At 39.5% G+C, this 17,952-nt stretch overlaps 1 protein-coding gene across 1 annotated transcript in view; it reads right to left on the bottom strand.

The window, feature by feature from the left end:
- The window catches only part of nxph4 (neurexophilin 4), a 38,736-nt gene extending 21,182 nt beyond the window's left edge, over positions 1 to 17,554 (bottom strand). The window contains exon 1 of the mRNA XM_019268672.2: positions 17,105 to 17,554. Coding sequence (XP_019124217.1) covers positions 17,105 to 17,158 — 54 coding nt within the window. The 5' untranslated portion in view covers positions 17,159 to 17,554. The remainder of the gene's footprint in view (positions 1 to 17,104) is intronic.
- Between the last annotated feature and the right edge of the window lie 398 nt (positions 17,555 to 17,952).

Here is a 17,952-nt window from a genome sequence, read left to right as displayed (position 1 = left end):
GTTGGCTTTGGCATTTCAGTTTGTTTGTGGTCTTGGTAAAGCTGTTCACAGGCCCCCCTGGACTGTCTCAATTAGCTGGTAATTGAAAACTAAACTGAAATGGAGCCCTCTTGATACTGCCAGAATTATTACAAATCCACACAAAGTCAATTTACTGTAAAAGAGAAGCCAAAATAAAATTCACACTACTGTGTGTACAAGCTGCTGCATTGATCATCCCAAAATAGAGTTTGGATGATTCTGGTTAATAAAATGCAATGTGGACCGTTTTCCTTTGATGCTGGGTAGAAATTGATAAATGTAGGAGAGTCATCCAAATGTTGTAACTTCTGGTAAATTCACTTTGAGCATAAAACAAATAACTGCCAGTATGGATTAAATTTCTATATCTGGGGGGGGCAACTGTTATTATCACTGTTTATGTGTCCCTTCACTTTTTATAGGAACACTTAAGTTGTAAAAAATAATCACAGCCTCTTGTGTAAGTTTGCATTTTAGATCATAAAAACACATAAAAAAACAGTTTTCCTTTACAGTAATAGAGTGTATTCTAGTCACTATTGTAGAATTTAATTCACATATGGTGTAAACATAAACAACAAATCATACAGTTTTTGTCTGACCAACGTGCTATAAATAAAATAACTATCACCTTATCTCAAACTCCTTCAGAGGACACATCACACATAACATCAACAGATCTAACTGAGAGAAAAAGAAAAAAAAACTGAAGATGACTGAATTTAAAATGATGACAAACATCACTAATACTGAATTTGACAGCTGAACCTGTCGCTGCATAATTAGTGAAACCACTTGTGATGACAAGCTAAAACTCAGAGGACTCTAGAGTATTTATATGAACAGAGAACTTGTTTTAAAATGGATCCAGTTCAAATGCGTCATAGAGAGTTTACAAACACCATAATCTGTATCTACAAAGCCTGATTGCTATCACACATAAAGCTTCATATTTAATGATTAGCATTGCTTTGGAAATATTCTACAAAATTAAACACGTGTAGCTAAAAATACATATAGTACAATATGTCATGGACAACTTAATTCAGCTTTAAACAATAGATAACATGTTGCGTACTATTGTTGTTGTTGAGACATTTTTAATGATTCTAATGTTTCTACATACCGATCATTGAACATCCACTTCATTAATGAAGAGCTTGCGTTGCATGTTATGCATTCTGCATTGCATACATTTTGTTGTAAAGTTATGTTATTTAATTAGCTGCCTGCCTAAATAATTCCAGCTTTCTCTGACACACATCTCAAGCAATAGTGTAGCACAAATCCACTTCCACACGTACGTGAGAACATGTGAGACTTAAAGGATCGACATCTCTTTATCTAACGTGACATTCAGTCTGATCTATAAAACAAGTGTGAAATTATTCGGCAACAGATTGTAATCTGCTCTTCTACAATGAAAAGGAGACACTGGGGTTTGATTTCTCAATGAAGAACAAGAATGAAATCATTAACTGAACTATTTGGCAACAGAATCCAATCTTTGCTACATCAGATGTGGTAAATGAAAATGGGAGGGTGTGTTGATATCTCAACAAAGAACATTTGTTATCACAGATGAAAATCAATTCTTACCAAAATAGAAATCATTGTAGTGGGAACATGCATAAGGACGTGAGAGGCGTTTGCTGCAGCAGGTTGTTTCGTTGGTGGGAGACGTACGAAAAGCACGATTTACCTTAGACATGCTCAGAAACATTGCATGTAAGTACATGCATTAAATTTCAATGCGTTTTGTAATCTATGTCCTGCAAAAGATCATAACTGGAGCAGGTAGTGTATGATATAAAAATGCAAAAAATGGTGGGGGAGGAATGCGAATTACAGAATTGATATGAGTGACACAGAGAGGCTTGTGGGAAGCACTGACCTCGTGGATTAAACATTGGAGAAAATTACGAAAAACATTTATCAGCAACATTCATTTGTAAATCTCATTTTAATCTCTATGTGGCAATCTCCAAATAATGCACATCCAGTTAAATACAAATTGCTTTGCCTGATGAGATTTCGTAAGATGTGGTAAACCTTGAGGCACATGATAAAGCTGGAGCTAAATTTGTGGACACATCATTTTTGACATTACTCTAAGGTTAAGTCCTGAAGTCGATCACAAGAATGATGTTCAGGTAGTAAACTACGTCATAAATTCAGGGTGTGTGTCGCTCTCGAAGCATGGGTTCACGCATTCAAGGTCTACACAGGGATTTTTGATACCAGACTACAGCAAACGTACGTATATACAGTAGTATGTTTTTTTTTTTTTTAACCTTTTGGCAGTTCTATTTTACAAGGCAACAGGGTAGTCAATCTCTCGCAGATATCTTTTTAATCTCTCTTTCTGTCCTTGTGTGTGCGTGTGTTTGATTTATGTGGCTCAGCAGGCCATCAGAACACGATGCTGGCCTCTCAATACTCTGCTGTCTGATGTTGCAAGACATGAGATCACACTGGCCTCCTTATCTCAACTACAAGACAACATCCAACCACACAGGGTGAAAAATAGGAACGAAATGACTACCTAGGAAGGGAGAAGAGTTGGGACAACACTGAAGAGTCGATAGTAGCAGATTTGGTGAGAACAAAAGGGGAAAAGCAGCGCTGTGAGACTGTGGCCCAGCTGGTGCTTTGAGCATGGTCAGAATGACAATCCGAACTTGCAGATATTTAGAAAATATCATTTTAGTTTAATTTAGTTTAGAATGTTAGAAGCCAGCACTGCAGCAGGAGGGTCAATTAAAGGCCAAAATCCATTCTTGCAGTCAAAAAGTTAAAAAGAAATTAGCAATCAAGTTGTGGTAGCCAATAAAGAGCTAAATAAAGAATAAAAAAAAAAAAGTAAAAGGGAGAAAAAAAAATAAGAACAGAAAGAGAACATCAGAAATGTTTCTTTAACCATCAGACCTCTGAATGGCTGGCTGAACCCACAGCAGAAAGGAAAGACAATGTAAAGAAATGTGTGCTGTGAATTTAGATTAAAGCTAAAGACAGACAGCGCTTTAGTAGCAATGGCATTGAGGAATAAGGACAACACCATTTCGCATCTATACTGACATTGTGACATTGCTGACGTCAGCTGTTCAACGTGCCATGGCTGTCTAACCTACAAAAGGACGTTAGCAGCACACTATTCTCCTTTCAATGTATGTTTGGTAGCTTGTTCAACAAGTTGAGGTGTAACACAACCGCATCACCATGCTCGTAAAAGCCCTGAACTAGAAAGCTGTTCTTTTTGTCTTGTGTTTATCAGTATAAAAAAGTGTTTGGGGTTTGTTGTTATTAGTCATGGAACATTCCTGACAGAGGGCTGCTTGACCAAAACAATGCTATTCAAAAATGTTGTAAATTACTTTCAGATGAAAATCTGAATCCAGGTGTGCAAATATCATTTTTCTTGTTCGTCAGTGTCACTGTCAGCAGATGATAATGCAAATCAGAAGTTTCAAATGAAATCTGATGTTGTTCAAATGAGATCTGTTTGGTTATACACAAATAACAACAGTTTTCTTGCTGAGCAAGGCTGGGAACACTGTTATGAGACGTAAACTGTTCAGAGCAGATCTGTATCCTGTAGCAGAAAAGAACAATTTAACAATTTAATTTCTGTTGGACTTTAAAATCAGTATATCTTATATAAACGGGGATGAAAAGGAGAATGAAAGAAATGAAGGCTTCTAAAGTCCTGTGGTGTGTGCAAGATGTGTCGAGTTTTCAAATTAACTTGATTCATTCAAGCGATTACTGTCTTTTCATCCCTAAACTGTAGTAAGTTGAACTTCACGCAGTCACTCATCCATCATTTTTCCCTACAGCCGACACGGACTCAGACTCTAAGGTTATACTGTTGCCAACTTTTCTGGCCAAAGTCATAAGGAGAGGAAGAAGAGTTTGATCAGTGTTCCCTGGTTGGTCCTTCAGGGGTTACACTGTTCTCCTTTTGGCCTCCTTGTTTATGCTGCATTACATTGTTCACACTCTCCGCAGCTGAACATACAGAAGCACAGCACTCTGCAGTGAGGTGTCCGGCCTCTCGCTGGTGGAACATATGTGTCTGTTTTCTCCGTATGTCTCTCTGTCTGTCACTTACTAAGCCCTCATTCTCTGTCTGTCTCTATCTCTGGGTGCCACATTATGTCACTGTCACTGACTGGTCATGTCGCTACATGCAGGTTCGGGGTCTGGTCCAAGTGTCTGCCGAGGGGAGGGTGACATCTGGTGAGCGAAGTGAACTGAGGCTTCAGGAAACTGGTTCCACCTGGGGTTTTTCTAACCAGGACATGCTGAGAGAAAGCAATTTTTTTTGGACATGAGGAAGTGTGATCCAGCTGTGACACAGAATGAGTGACAAGGGCTGCAGTTCTGGCTATCTTTATTAAGGCCAGAGTTGGATTTTATGAATTATAACCGGAAGTTTCATCCACTGGTGTCTTTGACCTGATAGCTAGTTCTGGGGGTAAACAAAGGTGTTAAAAAGGAATGGTTATTTTAAGCTACAGAAAAACTATTACGCATCCAGTCAATTCAATCAATACAATTTAGGTCAAGGTATTCTAGCCTAAATCTCAAATCTTTTCAAATCTAGGCAGTAAAGATCGAAACAATTTAATATGATTCATTGACTGCGTTACCTGCGTTATCTGATAAATAGTTGAGGTAATATAAGACAACATTTTCGGCTAAAACAAAACCAAACAAACCTTGAACCAATCACTTTCAAAGCAGCCAATAAAAACATTTTCCTCAATCAGCTGTGTTTAGGTCATGAATTACTTGGTGTCATTACATCAAGTAGCTGTTCTGAAGCGTTTAATCGTCAACGCATGAGTTTGCCCAGCTGTCAAGTACTTGTAGATGTTAAATTTTTTTCAATGTTGGCTTAAAGGACCAGTGTGTAGGATTTAGTACAGTATTTGTCAATGTAGTTGCAGAATGCAGCCCCCTTGTTTCACCCCTTCCTTCCTAGTATAAAAGAGAGAAGCTACAGTGGCCATGAGACGTGCAAAGAACACTTATTCTGGGCTACTGTAGAAACATGGCGGTTCAGTATGGCGTAATCTCTAGAAAAGCACCTGCAGCACCTGTAGATATGAAAGGATCATTCCAAGGTAACAAAAACACAACTATGTTCACTATACTATACTTCCAGGTGATTATACACTGACAAAAACATAGTTCCGCTTTTTTTCCCCCCTTAGAAACAGTAATGGAAAAAAAAACAATCTCACCACAAGGTCATTGGTTGAAAGAGACAGGATGCAAACCACATTATCTATGCCTTACCATCCACCCCACCTCCTTCCTTCATAAGTTTGGAGGCACAATGTCTGTCACTGACTCCAAGAAAGAATTTATTTAAATACACTAAAGGTGGCATGTCAGGAAAACAATTAATGTTGTCATATATCTGATGAGGAAAGTGTCATATGGTCTTCGGACATAGCATAGCAACAGAGCATATGAACACTTAATTTCAAAATGTACAGTAATTACATTTTGACTCATAAGAATGAAGCCTTGAATTGTATGGACAATCTAATTTTACACAGCATACATTTACGATTCACTTGTATTCCTTTGTAGGTCTACTAAAACTATGACACAAATTCAAAATCTCTTCAATGAAGCCAAATGAGTGATGTGTTCCTCCATTAAGGTTGTAAATTAATTAATAATTAAGGAGGATCCAATTCTTAGCAAAGGGATTTTGGTCTCAGCTCCTCTAAACCAAACAAAATCTTAGCAATCCTCATCAGATAAATGACTTTGAAAAATCTGACAAATGAGGGACACAGTTTGTTTCTGAAAGACTACTCACATATTAGTAACTTCACACTGATAGTTACAGCCCTTTAGCATATAATCCTCTTGTTCTGAATCTGTAATAACATCAAAGGCATAAAATGGTCACATGCGTGTCAAGGTCCTGTAACACACGCTGACTGTTAAGCTCAGCATGAGTCAGTATTAAGAAATTTTGCCAATGTGAGAGCAGTTAAAATGTGAGATGATTTTCTCACGTTGCTATTTGCCCACACAGCCTCAAGTTCAGTTTGCTCTGCACTCTTATGCTTCCTTTGCCCTGACCTAGACTACCTCCCCAGCAACCTCCTTTGGGCCAATTTGGACTAAGTTAAAGGAGGGATAGTCTACTCTCACCGCCTCCATGTGCACCAGCCCATCCCTCTTTCCATCAATCTCCCCCACCCCCTTCTTGCTTCTCCGTTGCTCGGGCTAATTAACTAAAAACCAAGTAGATATTTTATATAATTCAGTAGCGAGAACTGCCATGTCTTGATCCAGAAACACCCAGAGAGAAACATGGAGACTGGAGCCAGAAACCACCAGGAGAGGGAAAAACGCAAAATCTCGTCTTCACCAGCACAAGCTATCAGAGCACAAGGAGCTGCAAGCTGAAACTATGAAATTCTCCTCACATATTTTATTTCTTCCAGGGCTACATTTTAATCAGACACACTGGCAAAGTAGTTGAGGGCTGGGCATGACCAGTATCAAGATGGTGGGGGGAGGAGGAAGTGGAGAGAGCATGCAAGAGGAGAAATGGGGCGACAGAGTGAAAGATAGAGGCTCGATTGTGAAGGTTTGACAAGGCAGGTGGCAGGTGAGAAGGGTGTAAGATGAAAGACAGCGAGAGAGAAGGACAGAGAAATAGACTGAGAGGAGTGCAAGTGCGAGGGATCTGTGACCAAATGGTTCTGTGCCGTGCCACTGAAATCTCCTGACCACTCTCCATTATGCTCCAGTCCAGGAAACAATATATAAAGAAAGTTTTGATGCGAGAAAACAGTCTACAGGGAACAAATCCAAAAGAATAACAGCTTGTGCAAGCATATTGTCCTGCTTTCATTCCAATAATGCACCCAGTGTAGCACCTGAAATCGTGAAAGGACAAGCACGAATGCAAACAAGGCTCTTTTATTACATGTCTTCTTAAACAACAACAACATCAAATCCCAGAGATGTCCAGCGGATTCTTGCAGGATCTTTTATTTATTAAGATAGTTTGATTGCAGAAGGTTCAGCACGCACTGGGGCTTACCAAAGGGGTCACCATTCTAGCTGGGTTACTTGTGTCTATTTTTTTTCCCTCTCTCACCCTGGCTCCGTTCTCCAATAAATTCAATGCATGTCTGAATTAATGCATTACAAGCCATGGTGGAGATATTAAAAAATGATAAAAACTAATCCCTCCTCCACAATCCCATCTGTGACAGGGTCTTCACACTGAAATGACCCTGAGCCTTCTCTGCCGTCTGCACCATGAGTTATGATATTTGGTGTCGCTTGGATTACGCTTTAATATTTCATTACATACACAAAATCCTATTCTATATATCTCCTCCACTATTAATCATAAGATGTTGTGAAAACCCAAGGCTGTCTAATACCTTTTAACTATGTGCTCCACACACGAATACATATATTGTATGTGTGGGGGGAAAAAAAGGTGCATCTATAGACGTACACGCCAACACACACATACACGTTTTCTTAAGATTCTGCCACAATTCAGCGCTCTGTGTGAGGCTGGCTCAGTTCACATGCTTGTCTCTTGCCCCAGTAAACACACTTGAATATAGCAGAATACACACTGCTATATCAAATGGCAAATTTATGAAGCACAGCGTGTGTTTTTCTCAGGGGGAGCTGAGGCTAGGCAACACGCATTGACCACGGGGCAGCGGCGTCATGCCATAACTGGTGGCCCCCGCTGAGAGCTGAGGTACTCATCATGCATGTATGAAACAAACACAGTGCCCATCATCGGGAGCCAACCGTCCATTCTGACGTGATTTATTTCCAAAGCTCTACTCTGCTCCTCGCTGCCAGGAAAAAGAGGGAGAGAGAGAGAGGGAGAGAGAGAGAGAGAGAGAGAGATATTAACACACTGCTCACATCACTGAGATGACTGGGGACCTCTCAAAGTGGAGCAACACCAGTAGAGCAATCCAAAGTAGGGCTGACCACTTCACACCCAGAGTCTCCCTCTGCTGCTTTATTTATTAAGTCATGCAAAAGAGGACAACAACAAAACCCCAAAGCAGGTTCAGGAAAACTAATAGTTGAATCCATTACAAGAAATCAAAGAAAAACACTGCCTCTCATAAAAAAGCAGCAGTGTTTTGATTGACAGTAAATTGCAATTTTTCAATAATTGAGCCAAGTTTCCGTACAAAACAATACTTATTTTTGATGCCATACTTTGAGAAATATAAACACAACAAACATGGTTATGGTTCATTTAACATACTGTAAGATAGCAACATTTTTAAATATTAAATGAGGTCTAACAAGACTGAAGGGTCCTTGCTAGTGGCTCTATGAAGCTTTAAGCAGTGCTTGCTTGCTAACATCAGCATGCTAACATGCAGGCATATGTATATGTAATAGTCTGGCATGATAATATGCTAACATTTGCTAATCAGCAGTAAACACAAAGTGGCACTCAGGCGGATAGGAATGCCTTTGCAGGAATTTGATTATAAACCAAAGGTCAGGAAACAATTTTCATGTGATGATGGCGTTATATAAAAAAAAGGGATCACCAAAATGATTCCAATTCATCCCGAGAGGGCATAAATGTGTCAAATATGATAATTCATCCAACACTTTCACTCAATCTAAATGGTGGAGCTAGAGGAAAAGTCACCAGGAGTCATCCTCTGGGGTTATTTAATGTGTGGATGAAATTTAAGGTCAAATACTTCAAAATGCTGTTGTGATATTTTTGCCTGGACGAAAGTGGTGAACCAACTTACTGACACGGTCATTAATGGAGTCATGTCATGCAACAGTCGTGCAAGAACTTCAAAACAAAAGTCAAAATAAAAATAAAAGTCTGAAACTGGTAAAAACTAACTCAGGAACTGTATAATTAAAAAGATTACAAGTCACAGCAGATTTGACAGTAATTTCAGAACATTTGAGTTACCAAAAAAAAACACACAAAAAAACTACTGACATTCAATAATGAGCCCTACTGCCAACATTAACTCCTACACAAAACATCAAGTTCAAATATTCAATGAACTCAAACATTTTGGTCTCACTCTGAGTCAACATTTAAAAAGTAAGATGATGGATGGAGTTGTGGCGCTCTCCCCTGCCCTTCTCCTGTGTTCAGGACGTGGTGCAGTGATTGATGTGTCCCCTCTTAGCTGACAGTGTTACAGGGTCATGACAAACCCAGCTGTAATGTCCCTTTATTGGCTTCAGCTAAGTGATCATTTTCTCCCCTCTGCCATCATGGCTGTAATGCTTAATGGTAATTGCTGCCTAATAGATGAGCTCCCTGTCTATCACACCTTGGTCATGACAACATAAACAATCAGGCACCCTGCATTCCTTAATTTAACTCCTGGTTGTATATGTGTGTTTATGCCTGTACTTTGGGATAATTCATTTTTATTGTAGCTTCGTTCTTTTTTTCCACATCTGTGTCACATATCTTTGCAGCAAACAGATTACGAGTAATATTTTCAAATTGATTCCTTTTCAGGCATTATCGTGTCCTCAGACATCTCCTTTTTTTGCCCCCCACAACTCCTTTCAGAGAGCAATTTTCCAGAGTCGCTCCATAAGGCTTGGTGAGTCATGCACAGTACTACTGTAATAATGGTAGCGCATCTATTGTGGTAGGTGGGGATGCATTAAAATGCTGTGTGAGTGTGTGTTCTGCAGTGTGGGTAGAGCTCAGTTCAAGACCAAATCAGGCGTGGTTATCTTGACCTGGACCTCCATATTACGCTTTACCTGCTTTGCCCTCATCCTCCTTCCCTTCACTCAGGTAAAGAGAAAGGACAAAAAGATGGAGAAAGCAAACGAAGGATACTGAGAAGACACAGAGTGAGTACGAAGGCAGAGGAGGAGGAGTTATAGAAAAAACATGACACACTAGAAAATAAGAAACGTAAACTTTGACTTCTTATTTGATCTGATCACCTCAGCCAACCAAGAGTCTCCCAACAATCTCCATCATCACCACCTCCTCCGTCACTGCGGAAGCTGGCAGTTACACAGAGAGCTGGTTCGGAGGCTGGAGGGTGGATGAGGCCAAGAGATGTGAGACCCTCTTGGGGTTGAGGCAACAGCTGTGCACAGGCCTCCTTCTCCAGATTATCCTGGCAGTGAAACCCGGGTAGCATGGTCTGATGTGGAGCCCAGTGTTCTGCTTCTTTCTCTGTCTGGCCGTGTTTTCACTGTAGCTCAAGAGCTAATTTTTGCAACAACAAGGTCATGGATGTTTTGTACTCATGTTCAAGCTTGTGCTGTGGACAGACTGCTGAAATACTGATGGACAATCAGCCAGACCGACGTTGCACTGTACGTACGCATTTCACAGCTGCTGCCTGAAATAACTGATTTGTAGCTCTTTATTTTTTCACTAATTTGTTAGGTTTGCCATAAATGTGTTCACACTAGTGTTATTTCAACACTGTGGTATTACCAGAGTCAAGAATCTAAATACTTCTTCCACTACTGCCCTTTACTTATTATCTGTGAACAAGTTGTACCGAACACTGTTAGGGTTTAAAGAAAACATTAATAAAGCGAGGAAGGGCATAACATTCAGCCTCCCTCCTCAATCAAATAATTTTGACACAGTCCCCAAGTGCTACACATTGGTTTTATATTCATCAGTGTGATTTATCTGCCCTCTGAGGGATACAGACTTTATCCACATCATGAAAGGACAGCCTTGGCATTATGTAACACAGTTTATTGCTTTAAAGTAAGTGTATCTGGGTGCTTATTTGGCTTGGCAACCACGTTCTTAAAAAAAAGAAAGAAGTAATTTAACATATTTCTGATGAGGTTTTGTATACCTGGAATGGGTTTTAAAGTAGTCAAGATTTAAACTACCAAGCTCTCAATTAGGCAAAAACAAAAATGCTAAAAATGCTCCAGCTTTCAGCGTGATTTCATTTTTTGCCTGTGACTGTTAAATATCAGCTTTTTATGCAAGCACCTTGATTAGAGCTAGAACTCTTATTAACTTGCACTGATTTCAAAATGACACAGAAAACACATTCATAGACTTTTAATTCAGCCAGAAAAGGGAGAAAATCACTCAACAAGAAAACAACACATTTCGTTGTATCGGAGCACTGCCATAGTGCTGCAGACTGTTACTATATAAAAGACATTGTGTTTACCATTTTATATTAACTTGGGCTTTCTGGAAGACAACAAGAGCCCAGACGAGACAGGATGGGATGTTTTTATTCAAGTTGTTTGCTTCTGCTTCTCTGATTTCCATATTTTCCTTTCCAACATAAAAGCTTCTACCAATCGCCAGTGTTATTTGCAGTTATGTGAAAGCCCACCATCTGGCATTCACAACCTAGTCAATCCAAATGAAAGCAAGACTCTTCTGACAGCTGGAGGCTTGTAAAATTAAACAGAAAAGTGTACTTTATTTTTCACAAAATTCTGTCCTTTCTTTACGTGAGTACCTTGTCCTATTTAAAAAAAGCATTTATTATATTATTTATGAAAAAAACAGTTAAGACCAGGGATGAAAGGAGAGCAAATACCTCCAAGACTGACTGACAGAGTGCAAGGAATTAGAAAGGGCATCAATCATGGCACTGTACAACTGTGCAGAACAGGAGATGGTGCCAAGAGGGTGAGGTTGCAAAATAGATCATTTAACTGTGGTGAGTACACTGGGCCGCAAATTTAAGACCCGTGCCACCTAATGTTCAATAATTTGCTGAATGAACAACACAACTAACATCATTTAATGGTCTTAAAATGAAGATATAAAGTAGGTGACAGGGCCTAAATTGCTAATAGCGTATTCTTTTAGCTGGTATTATTTGCTCGCGGCATGACTCTAAGGAAGGAAATCAGCCAGCTGGTCGGTCTACAGGACACATTACCATGACATTTTGACACCAATGTCGCCCAGTGGTCAACCACTAACCTCATCAAGACACTGGTGATTTTTCCTGTAGTGCCATCAGTTGAAGGGTTTTATCAAAAGTTGAAAACCTTTGTTACTCTAACATGTGTGGACCTATTCATATACTGTATAGCATGAATATATATGGTTTGTCAACAGATGAAAGCTTGATCCTGTAATACACAGAAGTGTTTGACTTAAAATGTTATACACAGTTGTTTTTTTTATTATTTTGGCCTCTTGACAAACCATAGATTTTAATCCACCTGAATTAGCAAATTGGTCAAATACAGGATCATTCAAGATGATATTCTTCATGGTGGTGCTACGAAAACCAATTTGCCCAAATGATCTCAAATGAACAGATCAAGCTTCCATGAGTAATTTTATAATGTAGTCTGATCTAAAGAGCACTGATTTATTGTGTGCACGACCACTTATCAAATGATGATTGAAATTCAAGATTTAATCTTAGTGTTTTGCATAAAAAAATTGAACAACATTTAAAAAGTAGCACACACAGACATGTCTTTTTTTACGGGTCAGTTGGGCCCAGATCGGAACAAGTACTAATTTGATTCTTGTTTTTTTAGAAGTTTAGGGAACCAACTCTTAAATAAGCTCCAAAACCAGTCCCATGTGTGACAGTGAAAACATCACAGCTCCTCTTACCAGCTGTTTCCTGCCTGCCCAAAAAAGTGTGACGTGCCTCAGCATTTAAACCTGAGACACATCTGCTCTGCCAAAGAGAAGGGTAGAAAGGAACTGGTTGGAGATGCTAAAAATGTGAAGATGTGCCGGACTTAAATAAATGAGTAACCTTTATTATCCTCACATATGTGTTTTGTGCTTTTTGAACATTTCCAACAGCACTTTGAGATATATTTAGACATAACCTTCATACTCCTGATTCACTCTCCTCTTGTCTTTCTCTTAGCAGCAACCTATTACGTTATTAACACTGAGGGTCTATGCGGCCAGAATGAGAGAAGAGGCTCCAGATGACACGTTTCTTCCTCTGCACCGGAAGTGACACACAGTTTGAATGATAATTCACATGCTGTGGGGATGGTACAAGACCCTCACATGAAACAACACAACAAAAATAAGACTTGAAATTAAAAATAAAATGTTTAAAATCAAATGTGCAAATACTAACTACAACTGCAACAATTTTATAGATTTTCCTACCTGAATGTATAAAAATGGTTACAAATTTAGCTTTTCCTCAACAAACTACAACATATATAATACATAATAGAATAGCACTCACATGGCTAATTCTTTGAATACTTTTTATACTTCATGTACATTTTGATTCAGTAATAGTTTTAATGCAGAAGTTTGACTTGTAATGGAGTATTTTCACATACAGTGTGGCATCGCTACTTTTACTTGAGGATCAACACACTTCCACCACTGCTGAGGATTTATTCTAAAATCACGATTGAGATTAGGTTAAGAAAAAACGATGAAATGTATTTACTATGCATGAATGGTAGCTGAATCTCTGACCCAGGAACACCTTTAACATCTGCATATCAAACACGAACAGGTGGCTCCAACAGGAAGACTCGCAACAGGCCTGTTTCAGCAGTGAGAGCAGCAGCAGCAGCAGCAGCAGCTCTGTTCATGCTCCTAAATATGTCCCGGGTTTCTCTTCCTTTGTGCTTTAAAAATAATACCATCACCCTATCAATAATTTCAGACATAATGCTCCCTCTCTTGGAACTTCAGGTGTAGTTGAGCTGTCAGTCAAACAGAAGGTGCGCGCGTTGTTTGTAATTGGGTTTTGGTACCACAGTATTCATTTCCCTCCCTGCTTTTTTGCCTCCATTATTAGAACAGGATCTGGATAGAACAGGATCTAGAAATTGCTGAATAGTTGCAGTATTATGAGGCAGTTGTTATACATACCTAACTTTCTTCAAATTTAAAAATGAATGTTTTAATTAAATCACCAAAAAAATATGTTTTAATCCACAGTCACACATGAGCTCCATAACCTGAACAGTGATGACAGATGCTTGTGCAAAGCAGAACCTATAATGATGTTTTATTTTACATTAGTCTAAAATATATGACATCTTCACACAGTTAAATTAAATTTCCCTCTCCTTAAGGCTAATACAAAGCCTGAGGTGGAACTATTCACTGCACCAAGCAAGTGATAACTCATTTTAAAAGTAATGGCTTGTCAAAAATGGGGCACAGGGCTGTTGAAAGGGGAGAAAACAAATTAAATAAAAATGGATCGTTGCTTAACCTTAAGCAAACCATGTTAGAATCCATTAAAATACTGGATGAATCTGAGCCTTTTTTTAGGTTAAAGAATGCTTTGATCTCTGGGAACAATTTCAGAGGCAATAGATATAGCAGTAATGTGATTGCTTCTGTCATCATGATTCAACAGATTACATATCTAATCGGGTTGTGAACAGAGAATATCATTTGCAGAGATTACAGACCAATGGTGCCTCCTGCTTTGTTGAAACTGGGCTGTTTGACAGTTTAGATGATCCACAGACGGACAGATGGATGGACAAAAAGACAGCGAGTGGGAGGGAGAACACCAACCACCTGATTTAATCCGTGGTGGAAAAAAAACATCCGATCCTGCTGTTCTGATGGCTCCGATTTTTTTTTTTTCCCCCACAATGGCGCAAATAAGTACATAACATGTGGGCACAAACAAGAGGCATGGAGACACACTCAGACACTGCACTGGAATGCAAAGCTGTGCAGAATATATAAACATGATTGCGAAGGAAGTAGGACTATATATAATGAAATTAAAATGACTCAGTTGCTGTAATATCCCTGGGGTATATAGCTAGTTGTTTTATGGGGGGAGATAAGAGGATTTTGTCAGGTTGAGATGCCGACTAATGCTATTGTTCCTACTGGGAGCATAAAACAGCAAAGAAGCTTTTCACACATCTCTTCTTGTTTTGTAGTGCTGTTACTGAAGATATCGTTTCAAAGCACAAGGTGGAAAAAATTATAATATTGCAGTGAACAGCATATGCAGGAAATGCAATTTATTTATTTATTTTACACAAATGTGAAAACCCATCCACAAAATATTCTTATCTAAGATGTGTAAAAAAAACAAATTTGAAAATAATCTATAAAATAAGTTTTTCCATTTTTAATCCGGTCAGAAAATATGAACAATAGAGTTTAAAGATATCATGCGAGGATTCTCATCTTGACTCACCGCCTCCTCCTCCTCTCACTTATGTACTAACCCACGTACTTAACAGGCCTCTGAGTTAAAATGTCCATCAAAGGGTGCGTTTTGCTCAAAGAGACCATGAAATTAAGTTAGAGAAATGTTACCTTCTCTTCCTTCCCCTCCACTGACATCCCTTCTTCTGTTAAGCGAATATTTCAGCTTCTACATTACCTCTTTTACCTCCTCACTTATTAATCCCTCAAGCTAATAATGCTCCCAAGGATGTAACTTGTCATATTATGTCAGCCAAATCACTGTGTCATCTACACTGCATCGTTGTTGGAAACAAACAAGACTCTTATCCCCCGCTCTTACTTCTCTTATTAAGAAAAAGAAAAACAATCCAACACAATTTCAAATGGCACATTACTGAAAAGCGTGGCTGATATAATCTAATACCAAGTTGATCCTGTTATTTGAACCCGAGTTTGCGCTCTCATGCGGAAGAGGCAGAGCAGTCCCACTTTGGGGGGGGAATGATTTGCATTCGATTTTCAAAAGAAGCGTAGGTGTTATTACCTGTCACAATGCAACCTAACCCCAATCTTCCAGCAGCCAACAGCGCGCTTTTAAAAACTCACACTAAACTACCACAAAGTCCCCATTTGTTTGGTGTTTGCAGATAGAGGCCGGCTACTGTGGGGACCGCCAAGCACATCTGTTTGCAGTGAAGATTTCTAACCTGTGAGCTCTTTGCAGTCCTAACACTGCAGTTTGTCACTTGAATCAAGTGATGTTCCTCTGCTAATAAGACTTAACAGCTGTAAAAATAAAAGTAAAAATAGCAGATTATAGGGGGGAAAAAGTATTTTCGTACCTCACTGAGATTTAACAGTGTCAGTTTCTTTCTGTTTTTGAATTAAAAGCAGTGAGGCTGAAAAGATCCATAATGAAAGAGGTGGAGAAAAGAAAGGAAAGGAACAGGAAGGAAGGAAGGAAGGGGGAAAATGAAGGAGTCAGAGGTGAGAATGAGGGAGGAGAGGAGGATCATGGCGAAAGGTCATGTTTTTATTCTCTTTCATTTCTTGCAGAGGCCAAAGAAACACTGAGTCTAGATGGTGTGTATCTGCTGGGACAGACAGCCTTCTATTGTATTCCCTTATATTGTGCTGTATTGTATTCTGCTGCATGTGATTGTCTGTATATAATAACTACATTATTGCTGTCAATGTGAAGCAATCGGGAAAAAAAAAACACTCCAAGATAATGCGCAAAACAGCCAAAAGAGTGTGCGCACGCACAGACGCACGCATTTAACCGCACATAATCAGCAGCTGCAGCAGCATCAGAGCCAAACTAGGCGTACAAACTCTTTGCCACAGCGATGCTGAGATAATAACACAAGCCACGGGCGTGTTTAACTTCTGAAGAAAAATTAGAGGAAGTTGCTGCGAGCGCAAAGAGATAAATAGATAAAGGAGGGCTGCTTCACTGGGAGCAGAGGGAGAAACGCTCAGGCAGCAGAAATCTGCGCGTTTAGGGAAAAAGTCACACGTTTATTCAAACTAATAAAACAATATAAAAAAAAAACCCAAATACGCCTACTGCGGTGTGTTGTGAATATGTAACAACTTTAAGTGAAGTTCCAGGGAGCAAAGATTTTATGGAGACCCGAGCCAAAAATATGGCACAATCTGAAGAAACTATAAAATCTGTATCCGTGTCCCGCTGCGTCTGATCTAAAATAATATCTTTTTTGTGACCTGATAAAACATTACACGTATCATTTCCTTTTTTTTTTCAGCTGAGTGATTTCTAGTAAACTGACCCTCTAAAAGGAGAAGGCAGGTGTTTCCCTCCAGACGCAGCACCCACTCATCTCAGCTTGGATATAAAAAGGGTTTTTTGTGTGTGTGTGTGTTGTTTTGTTTTCTCAGGGTGATAATAAAACTCACCTTCCGTAGGATCCACTGGCAGAGGAGAACTATGGTCCAACCGAGAATCTGCATGTCACCTTCCTTATAGCGGACCACCCCGAAAAACTACACGTCTCCCCGGCTGAACATATAAAGACACACCGCGGAATCCCAAGCAATCCCAAACAGGCAGGCGACAAGTAAAAAGTATTAGGAAAGCAGAAAAACAGGCGTAAAGTTGTGTGTTTGGTTAGTCAGTGTCACAGTGGTTTCTATCGGTAAACTTTGAGCGGTGGCTTCTTCAGTTTCTGCGGTCCGGCTCATGTGGCACATCCATGCTGTCTGCCGCCGCTCATGCTGAACGTTTGCTGGAAGTTTGCGCGGAGACGAAGTCAGTTTGGAGGGTGGTAGCAAAGAGGGGGTTTCAGTGAAGATCATCAGCGCTTCTTGTGATTTGGGATACTGACTGGTTGATTTAGAGAGATGAGATCTCTCTCCCTCTCTCTCTCTCTCTCTCCCTCCCTCCCTCCCCTCTCCTTTCCTCTCTCTGTGTCCATGCGCGCATTACGGCACACAGACGCTCTCGTTTATTGGCAACCACACTGACCACAACTGCATGTCTCATATTTTGTTCTGTCAATGTTTTGATAATGCGGCGATTGTACACTTCTAAGTATATGTAATATATGTAAAACACTCCTTAAAGTTGGTGTATGAACCAAAGGGGGCAAGCTAAGTTTCATTCATCCATTGTTTCATACATTCATAAGAGTATGAACTATGTGGATTTATTGATTTGCAATTTTATGTTTCATTTTAAAAGCAAAATGTTAAACAGTTCCTGCTTTCATCTTGACAATGATAGTAAACTGAATATATTTGGGTTT

The sequence above is a fragment of the Larimichthys crocea genome, chromosome VI (assembly GCF_000972845.2).
Source record: "Larimichthys crocea isolate SSNF chromosome VI, L_crocea_2.0, whole genome shotgun sequence".
Classification (NCBI taxonomy): domain Eukaryota; kingdom Metazoa; phylum Chordata; class Actinopteri; family Sciaenidae; genus Larimichthys; species Larimichthys crocea.
This window is presented reverse-complemented; position numbering and strand designations above follow the sequence as displayed.